Source organism: Mustela putorius, unplaced genomic scaffold (assembly GCF_011764305.1).
Source record: "Mustela putorius furo isolate JIRA1106 unplaced genomic scaffold, ASM1176430v1.1 tig00000873_pilon_pilon_pilon, whole genome shotgun sequence".
NCBI classification, from domain to species: domain Eukaryota; kingdom Metazoa; phylum Chordata; class Mammalia; order Carnivora; family Mustelidae; genus Mustela; species Mustela putorius.
Genome location: NW_025421504.1, coordinates 930,478 through 939,612, shown reverse-complemented (window position 1 = coordinate 939,612; position 9,135 = coordinate 930,478). Strand labels below are relative to the sequence as shown.

General features: G+C 64.2%; 2 protein-coding genes and 1 long non-coding RNA gene across 4 annotated transcripts; 1 reads left to right on the top strand and 2 right to left on the bottom strand.

The window, feature by feature from the left end:
- Nucleotides 1–599: 599 nt before the first annotated feature.
- On the bottom strand, nucleotides 600–2,625 carry DCXR (dicarbonyl and L-xylulose reductase). Its single transcript, XM_045085661.1, has 8 exons — nucleotides 2,489–2,625; nucleotides 2,252–2,349; nucleotides 1,572–1,726; nucleotides 1,435–1,477; nucleotides 1,258–1,357; nucleotides 1,103–1,167; nucleotides 877–994; nucleotides 600–781 (listed from the first exon to the last, which is right to left on the bottom strand). The coding sequence occupies exons 1-8, from the start codon at nucleotides 2,538–2,540 to the stop codon at nucleotides 678–680; spliced, it is 735 nt and encodes a 244-aa protein (XP_044941596.1). The 5' UTR covers nucleotides 2,541–2,625; the 3' UTR covers nucleotides 600–677.
- A 2,347-nt stretch (nucleotides 2,626–4,972) lies between these two features.
- Nucleotides 4,973–7,526, top strand: LOC106005468. Its single transcript, XR_001178823.2, has 3 exons — nucleotides 4,973–5,105; nucleotides 5,840–5,893; nucleotides 7,436–7,526. It is a non-coding gene; the product is annotated as an uncharacterized LOC106005468 (long non-coding RNA).
- LOC101670414 (carbonyl reductase [NADPH] 2) lies at nucleotides 5,021–7,328 on the bottom strand. Of its 2 annotated transcripts, XM_045085652.1 has the most exons (8): nucleotides 7,201–7,328; nucleotides 6,635–6,732; nucleotides 6,373–6,527; nucleotides 6,236–6,278; nucleotides 6,049–6,148; nucleotides 5,860–5,924; nucleotides 5,449–5,566; nucleotides 5,021–5,321 (listed from the first exon to the last, which is right to left on the bottom strand). In XM_045085652.1, exons 1-8 carry the CDS (start codon nucleotides 7,250–7,252, stop codon nucleotides 5,218–5,220), a joined length of 735 nt encoding a protein of 244 aa, XP_044941587.1. In that variant the 5' UTR covers nucleotides 7,253–7,328; the 3' UTR covers nucleotides 5,021–5,217. The 2 variants fall into 2 exon arrangements, with proteins under 2 accessions (XP_044941587.1, XP_004748733.1); XM_004748676.3 differs by lacking the exons at nucleotides 5,021–5,321; nucleotides 5,449–5,566 and having other exon boundaries at nucleotides 5,573–5,924.
- Nucleotides 7,527–9,135: the final 1,609 nt, after the last annotated feature.

Genomic DNA, 9,135 nt, shown 5'->3' with positions numbered 1-9,135 from the left:
AAGTCTGCTTGAGGTTCTCTCTCTCCCTCTCCCCGTCCCTGCTTTCACGCTCTGTCTCTCTAAAAATAAATAACTCTTAAAAAAAAAAAAGGTGGGAGACCGTGCATCTCTCCCCAACTCTGCCCTCAATGTATCAAGTGTGGGAGTCTTTAGGCCGTGGGAACAGGCGAGTTCTGCCACAGAGCTTGATTGGCTATTCGTCGTGTAGACTTAAAGCAACAACACACAAATGCCCTCCTCTCTCGCCTCCCTCTCCGCTAACTCCTTACGGCACTAACAACACTCATGTCAGGGTTACGCCCACAGAGCTGGTTGGTAAGAACTCCGCCGCTTCTACCCCGACGGCCTCTGGACAGGGCCGAAGGCCATTCCTGGTCAAAGTCCTCACCATGCTTAGGAGCCGGCCTGGAAGGTCCCACCTCTCAGGCCCTGCCAGGGACCCGGCCGGATCTGAACATCTTGGGCCTGGGAGCCAGCCTGCCACCTGGCCTGGGGTCTAAGCTGAATGGCACCTGCGTACCCGGGACTCATTCCCACACACGGCACTGGGCTCTGCATCTCTGGCCGCTTGCCAGCAGCCTAGAAATCAGTGTGCAGGCTAGACAGAAGAATCGTGTTTATTGGAGAGACGGGGGTACGTCCGTGCGCTCAGCATGAGGCTGGGGCATGTCAGAGACTCAGGTAGCCAGGAAGCCCCCGTCCACCGGCACAGCGGAACCCGTGGTCATGCCGCTCCGGTCACTCAGCAGGAAAAGGATGGCGTCCACCACGTTCTCCACCTCTGCGGGCAGAGTGAAGTCAGGGCATAACCCACGCCCTTTATCCTTCCCGCCCAGGCCTCATCGAGGCAGGTACGGGGGCTTCTGCCTGACTCACCAGCAAACTTGCCAAGTGGGATTCGATCCAGCATGGTCTTGGCCTTCTGGGGGTTGCTCCAATTGGCCTGGCCCATGAGGGTCATCACCACCGTGGGGTTCACCGCGTTCACGCGGATCTACACCAGGATAGGCAGGAGGTCAGCAAGGCAGGCTAGGTGCCCCGGGCTGGGGCAGGGGGGGGGGCGTGGGAGCTGGGTGATGGGAGGCATCCCAGTAGGGCTCACCTTGTGTGGCCCGAGCTCCAGGGCCATCGCCTTGGTCAGCATGTCCATGGCACCCTTGGTGGAGCCTGTGACGAAAGGTGTGCCTTGAGCCTGAGCTGGCTGCAGGCTTGGGGGTCACCAGGGTCGGGGCCGGGGTGCAGCCGGGGGTCACTCACAGTAGACGCTGTGGTTAGTTATTGCACGCTGTGAGGCCTGGCTGGAGATGTTCACGATGGACCCCGGGGCTCCCCTAGCTATTAAGCCCCTGGCCACGATCTGGAATTGCAGAGGGAGCATGAGGTAGAGTGAACTAGTCACCCGCCATTCCCACTCCTGCCCTGAAGGCGGCTCACCTGGGACACTTGGATGACAGCCCGCAGGTTCACGTTGAAGGACCTGGAGGCGGGTGGAGACACCCTCGTCAGGGGCCGGGGCTGCTGCTGCAGGGGGCAGCCCTTGCCCTAGGGTTCCTCCACCCTGGCCGGCTCACGTGTCACACGCCTCCTTCGTGACCTCCAGGAAGGGCTGCAGCAGCGCCACGCCAGCGTTGTTCACCAGCAGGTCCACCGGCCCCAGGCTGCTCAGTGCCTGCTCTGTGGCCTCCCAGTCACCCAGGTCCACACACACGGGTTCTACCCCGGGGCACTGTGTGTATGGGGGTGGGGGACACAGCTACCGGAGGCTCCATGCCCGAGGAGGGGCAGAGCTGGGCCTCTGCCACAGGAGAACTTTGACAGACATGCGAAGGGAGGAGGTTCCAGAGGGTCCAGCTCCCTTCTCGGGGTTCAGAACCCCCGGGTGCTGAAGGAGGCGACAGAGGAGCCAACACGGCCCCTGTGCCCCCGGGCATTTCAGGTCTTAGGGACCTGGAGGCTGGCCCGCCTCTGGCCAGTCCATTTCCTGCACCCCGGTGGCTCAGGAGCCGGGCCTGCAAAGCCTGAGAAAAAAGCCTGAGAAATGGCAAAGCAGCCACTTCGGCCTGCTTCCAAACCCAGCGGTGTCGCCGTTCTTGCGGACGCCGGGTGGCCAATGGAGGCCGAGCGCCCCGGGAGGGCTTGCGGAGGGTCCCCGGTCAGCCCCAGCGCCAGGCGCCTGCGCGTCCGGGCCCGACTTCCCCGCCGCCCCGCCCGCCTCCCGCGGCCCGCTGGGCGGGGACTGGGCGGCGCCTACCTCGCGGACCAGGCTGTCCAAGTCGGCCCGGGTCCGGCTCACCGCCACCACCTGCACACCCGCCGCGTGCAGCGCCTGGACAGTGGCGCGCCCGATGCCTGCGGGGAGCGCGGCTCAGCGTGGCGCATCCCCGGCACCGCGCCCCCGCCGCCCGCCGCGCCCCCAGCCCCCCGGCCTCCCGCCGACCCCGGACTCCAGCCGCCCGCGGCCCCAACCCCGGCCGCCCCGCAGGTCCACCTTTGCCCGCCCCCGTGACGAGCGCCCGGCGGCCCGCGAGCCCCAGCTCCATGGTTAGCGTTTGGTCCCAGCGCCCGGCGGCGGCGACTCTGCAGGTGGGCGGGCGCGGGGCGCGGGGCGGGGCGCGGGGCGGGGCGCGGGGCGGCCAATCACAGGCCTGCGTCCGGGCTGGGGGCGGGGACATTAACAAACCCGCTCCCCCACCGGTAGGGAGACTCCGGGAAGGGAGGGGGCGCTGCAGGGGCGGCGGGTCGACCCCGCCTAAGTCGGCTTCGCGGCCTCCGCGAGCGTTTCCCCGGCCCGGCTGGTTACCGGAGCGCAGACGTGGTCCTTAATGCCGGGAAGAGCTGCGGCGACGTGCGAAGGCGAGAGCGCGGAGCTGGCGCTTCTCGTTTGGTTCCTGCAAATAAGTTCGGTGGGAAGGATTGCACGCCTCCTCCCCAGGCCGGCCTGGGAGCGGCTCGGGAGGGCTCCCCTGGAGTGCCCGAGGGAGCGTTTGCACAACTGAGCCTGAAGAAGCCAACAAGATCCGCGTTGACCTTGAAGGGACCCCAAAGTCATCCAGGACCACCCACCTGCCACCACCAGCACTTACCAAAACTTGGGCCGAAGAAGAGGAGCTAGGATTGGGGTCATCGAGGTGCACGGTGGCCAGCAAGGGCAAGCATTGCTTCTAGAGGCTTTGGGGTCATTCACAAATGTGAGCCCACATGCATACCTGTGCACTGTCTCCCCCATAAAAGCTGATTCGTTTAGGGGGTTATGGCAAAAAAGCTAGAACTGCAGGAGTACCTTCTATGGCCCAAAGTGGGGTGGTTGCAGGGCCTCTGCGTCACTGGGGCTGTGGGCCTAAGTGGACAGGTTGGAGGAGAGGGTAGTGGGGCAGCCCGCGGCACACATCTGAGAAGCCCCCAGAGAATGGCCAAGTGAGTCCTCCCCGCCAAGCCCTGAGGTCCCCACCCCTGGTGCCCCAAAAACCCTGACCTCCCTGCCAGAGGCCAAGGGAAGAGTGGCCCCCATCTGAAAGTCCTTCCTGAGAGGCACATCTCATTAGATCCCTTCTGTGGCTTTCCTTTGCCCCCAGAATGCTGTCTAAATCCTCTAACATGTCCCGTGGGCCAACTCTGGCACCAACCTTGCTGTGGGAGACCCTGCAGGTGGGCGGAAATGCCCTCAGCACTCCCTACCCCCACTCCCAGCCCCGCAGGACCATTGCCTGCAGGACCCCACCCCAGCCCCTCCTGCCTTGCATCCTTGCTCAGGGTTGGAGACTTTTCCAGTCCAGCTGAGTGACCCCCCCCCCCAGGCCTCATCACCCCCCAGGGGTTCAGTGGGGACTGAAAGGTCCCCCACCAATGGGTCCGCGATTAAAGGAGCGAGAATGATACAAAGCAAGCAAATCTTTATTTTGTGCCAAGCATAGAGAATCTAACTGACCGGTCAGGGCTGGTCAAAGAGGCGACTTCTCTGCCTTACAGACTAGCTTTTAAGGGCAAAGGCCATGTGGTTGGGCCTGGCCACGCACAGGTGGCCAGTGAAATTGTAACACACAGAGAAAGCTGCACAGTCATGCTAGGTCACACATAAGGGACCAATTGAATTACAATTTATCCTAGTAGATGTTTAAACTAGCCTATCACCTTGGTCAGAATTGGCACCCAAAAGGCGGGACCCACACTCCTTGGTAGCTAGGGAGACAGTATGCACCCCACTGATTGGATACCTCCACCTGGCCTGAGCCACCCTTGTATTTGGGCTTTGTTACCTGGGACTGGTTTCCCCACCTTGCTTTTAAGTAGGTCCCCTGCGGGGAGGGGGGGCAGAGTCAGTTTAAGTTTTACTGCGTAAACAACAAAATGACTGTTTAATCCAAGATGGAATCACTCTGGCTAAATAGGCCCTTACAGGGACTTGACTCTGGTGAGCGTGGGGGAACCCGGCAGGGCTTGCAGAGCTCCTTGCCTGGGGCCAGAGACAGAAGGCAGGGCAGCAGCTTCAGACCCTTGCCCAGCTCAGGCCTCCTTCGAGGGAGGGGTCTTGCGAGGGGAGGTGGGTCTGGAGGTGGAGCTGGACTCCCTTGGGCTGGATAAACTCGACTGGTCCAGCACCCCACCCCCACCCCAGCCGGCCTGAGCGCTCTGTCCCACCTCCCGGAGGGAGGGTCTGTGTCAGGTCCAGATCCCTAACCCTCTGACCCGCGGTGGTTGCCGCTGTGGGGCGGGGCTGAAGGGCGGGCCAGAGCCTCCCCAGAAGGGAAGGGGCTGTAGGCTCCCCTGTGCCCTCTGGACTCTGGCCTCGCCCAGGGCCGATTGGGTGTTTGGGGGGACGGGCCTAGACAGCAAGAATCTCCTTTGTGTGAGCAAGTCGCTGCCCTTCAGCCACAAGCCAGGGCCGGTGGTGGAGTCCGGCGGGCTCTAGGATGTGGCCTCTCACTTCACGGAAGGTGAGATGTGTGCCCTCCGTCCCTGATCCTCCACTCCCCAGCCTCGCGGCTGCCCCTCCGAAACCCCGAAACCCCGGCGCACACTGGACCCAGGAGAATGGCCTCCGTTTATTTGGTCAAATCCAACCAGCACAGCGGACACAGTGGGCGGGTGCGGACGGGGAGCTTGGCCAGGTGCGGAGTCTGGACGCGAGAGGGGCTGGTGGGGCTGGCGGGGTGCGGGGGCCACGGGCGTGCGGGCGGGGGCGGGGCGGGGCCTGGCGGGAGAGCGCCCGCGCCGCGCGCTCTAGGAGGCTAGGTACCCGGCGTCCACGAGGATGCCCGAGCCGCTGGTGGAAGCGCTGCGGTCGCTGAGCAGGAAGAGGATGCTGTTGACCACGTCCTCCATCTCTGCGGGGAGCGGCGGGGGGCAGTGGGGGCAGGCGGGGTCAGCGCGGCGCGCCCGGGCCCCCCGGGCCCCCCGGGGCCGCCCCAGCCGCGCCGCACCGCGCTGGTCGCACCCCGCAGCCCCGCTGACCTGCAAACTTCCCCAGCGGGTGCCGCTCCTTCAGCTTCCGGGCAAAGTCGGGGTCCGTCAGGACTTTCTGGCTCATGGCCGTCGGCACCACGGTGGGGTTCACAGAGTTTACCCGAATCTAGCCCCCGGGGATCCAAGCGGGCCTCAGCAGGTAGATGAGGCCCGCCCCCACAGCCCCTGGGCACCTCCCCCCACACCTGCAGAACTTGCTCTGGCGCTCAGTCCGTCGCTGACCCCCTGCCCAGAGCCTTGGGTCGGCCTCAGGCCTCTCCGTGCCCTCTGCCGCCCATTGCCATCCCGAAGTCCTGCTCCCCAGCGCCTACCTGGTGCCTGTGCTCCCCAGCGCCTACCAAGTCCCGACCTTCTGTGACCCCCGGCCTCTGTTCCCCAGGTCCCCCCTCCCATGCCCACCTTGTATGGCCCCAGTTCTGCAGCCATGACTTTGGTGAGTGTCGTCATCGCGCCCTTGGTGGAGCCTGTGGAGGGCAGAGAGCCCTGAGGACCCATTAGGGATTCTGCCTCCTATGCACAGAGGCTAAGCCCCAGAGCCCAGCGTCTCCTGCCTGGAAAGGGGGGTACAGGCTGGGCAGAGGGACTCACTGTAGACAGCTAGGTTGGGGAAGGTGACGTGGGCCACCATGCTGGACACGTTGACAATGGAGCCGGGCACTCCGCGCTGGATCAGGCCCCGGGCCACGATCTAGAAGCCAGGAAAGAGGCAGCCTGACCCCAGGACGCTCCCACCTGGGCCTTGTCATTGCTGGGCCTTGTCCTCCCTCTGGCTCACCTGGGACACTTGGACCACAGAGCGCAGGTTCACGTTGAAGGTCCTGGGGGAGGGTGGAGAGTCAGATGGTCCGTGGCCACACCTGCTCTGGGTCCCCAGCAGCCCCTCCCCAGTCCACCTACTCTCCAACTCCCTACCTGTCGAAGACGTCTTTGGTGACCTCCAGGAAGGGCTGCATCTGCAGCGTGGCAGCGTTGTTCACCAGCAGGTCCACGGGGCCCACGCTGCCCAGTGCCCGCTCCGTGGCCTCCCAGTCACCCAGGTCCACACACACGGTCTCTATCCCAGGGCACTGTGGAGAGGCATTGGTCAGCGATCAAGAAGGTAGTTGGCAGGCTCCTGAGGCACCTGGAGGGCGTGGGGGGCAGGCTCGGGCCACGGTGGGGGTGCATGCCTCACCTGCTCGGAGAGGCTCACCAGGTCCGTGTTGGTGCGGCTCACGGCGATTACTGCGGCGCCCAGCGCGTGCAGGGCCTTCACAGTGCCTCTCCCGATCCCTGCGGGGGTGCACTGGTGAGGAGATGGCCCAGGACATCTGGGTCAAGCCTGAGGACCGAAGCTCCAGCCCCCTCTGCTCGGGAAAGGGAGTGAGAAGGTGCTGGGCAGAGGGTGGGCACCAGGGGGACGTGGTACCAGGTCTGAGGCAGAGGCTCGGCCAGCCAGGCTCCGGCTGAGGGAGGCCCCCGAGGAGCTCCTGCCCACCAGACCCAGGGAAGAGGCCCCGGCTGGATCTCTGAGCTTGAGGGCCACCATCTGGGGCAGGGGTCTTGCCTTCCTATCCCAGGGCAGCCTGCCGGGCTCAGGTCCAGGGGCTGTCGGGGCTGCGGTGAGGGGATGATTGCTGGCAGGTTGGTCCGTGACAGGCATGGAGGGACTCAGACCCCAGCACAAACCTGGGAGGCTCCGCCCACCTTCCTCTCCAGCTCGGCCCCTCGGGCACCCTTACCCACCCTGCTCACACCCACCTTTCCCTGCCCCGGTCACCAGGGCCCGCCCGCCGCTGAAGTCCAGCCGCATGGTACTGACTCCGAGCCTCCGTCCAGTGGGAGAGGAGCGCACGGAGGTTTAAAGGCCTGGGGCGGGCTGTTCTGGGGGGGTTGAGGAAGGGATGCTGGGGGCAGGGGCAGGGGCGGGGCGTCACGGGGGCGTCACGGGGGCGTCACGGGGGCGTCACGGCAGCTTCTGTTTCCTTGTTCACAGGGATCCGCTGCCCTCCTGACACACAACCCGAAGGTGCTGGCCAAAAGCCCCACCCTGAGGTTTGAAAAAGGAAATTAAAAAAAAAAAACGTGGACCGGGGGCATGCCCTTCTTGGCCGGCTTGGGGAAGACGGCCCGGAGCTGACCCCCGCGAGCCCTGGGCCCAGCATCCCTGCACGGTAGCACAGGCGCGCTGGGCTTGGGGCTGGTCTCCCGCCCTGCTGACCCTACTCCACCATGGATGGCCCCAGTCTGGGGGCCGCTGCAGCTCCAGAGTCCCCCTCACGCACCCCTGGCCAGCCTAGGACTCCTGCCCCTCGGGCCTCCGAGCATAGTAGTGCTCAGCCCTGTCCACAGGTGTGGCCTCCCTGAGGTGCCCCCTCTTCCCTCTCAGGTGTGGCTCTGGGAGTTGGGGGCCGCCCCCTCCTTCCCCAGCTGTCTTCTTTTTGTCCCACTCCCTCCCCCTTTTAGAATTTCATCTCAGCACAAATTGGCAGACTCTTCCCGGTGCCAAAGGGCTTGCTGTGGCTTCTCCTTTGTGGCACTGATCCCCGTGGCTTCTTTTTTTTTCTTTGGACAGACAGAGATCACAAGTAGGCAGAGAGGCAGCCAGAGGGCAAGGGGGAAGCAGGCTCCCCGCTGAACAGAGAGCCTGATGCGGGGCTCGATCCCAGGACCTGGGATCATGACCTGAGCCGAAGGCAGAGCCTTAACCCACTGAGCCACCCAGGCGCCCCGGTCCCCGTGGATTCTGACGGCCATTCCACTTCTGCGGCTGAGTCCGAGGGCCTGTCCCAAGCGCCTCCCCACCCTGTGCCATAGGCCTCACAGGACCAAAGCTACTGTCCAGAGGTCTGAAGTTCAGGGCAGGGCCATGACACCTCCACCAGGCCCCTCCAGGTGTGACCCCGACACACGGATGGGCCCTGGCTGCCTCTCCCTGACCCGGGCCTGGCCGGCCCCCAGGTGTGGTCCCAGGAAGAGGCTCCCGTCCTAAAGCGCATCCGGCCTCTCTGAGACCTCCTCTGCTCCCCGGGGCCCAGGTGGGCTTGCCCTCTGGCACACGTCCTTGGCCTTGTCAGTCATCAGGGAGTCCGGTGGAGGAAATCTTTGCCCTGGGCATGACACAGCACACACAGTCTGGCTTTCTTCCCAGCCACTTGTTAGAAATCCTTCCCATGAGGGACGCCGGGGGCCCGCTGTGGGGGAGAACAGTCGATCCGCGAGGCCCTCAGAATGCAGGTTGGAGCGGTGCCTGGGAAGCACGTTTGTGCAGCGCAGGGGTGAGCCCTCATCTACAGTGGGAGCCGCAGGTCTCATCCAGGATCCCCAGGATGGAGGGCACGGACTCCATCGCTCCCAGAGCCCTGGCCTGCAGGACGGCCCCCAGCCCCCGCCCGCCCTTGCCTGATCTGCTCCCAGAAGGCCTTCTGGAGAGTGTTCCCCAAACACACACAGGTTAAAAGCACCTTCCTGCTTCTGTTAACCCACACCCCCAATCGGAACCCCACCCCGTGAGTTCTGTCCCTCCAAGGCCACCAGCACATTCCAGACACAGTTCAAATGCTACAGGTGATTTTTATTTTTAAATAATTCAGAATTGCAAGGCTGCAAAAGCTTTTCTCCCCCTGCGCCATTTGAGAGTAAAACTAGCATCCCATCACCCCCAAGTAGCTTCTGGTCCGCTTCCTTCAAACACAG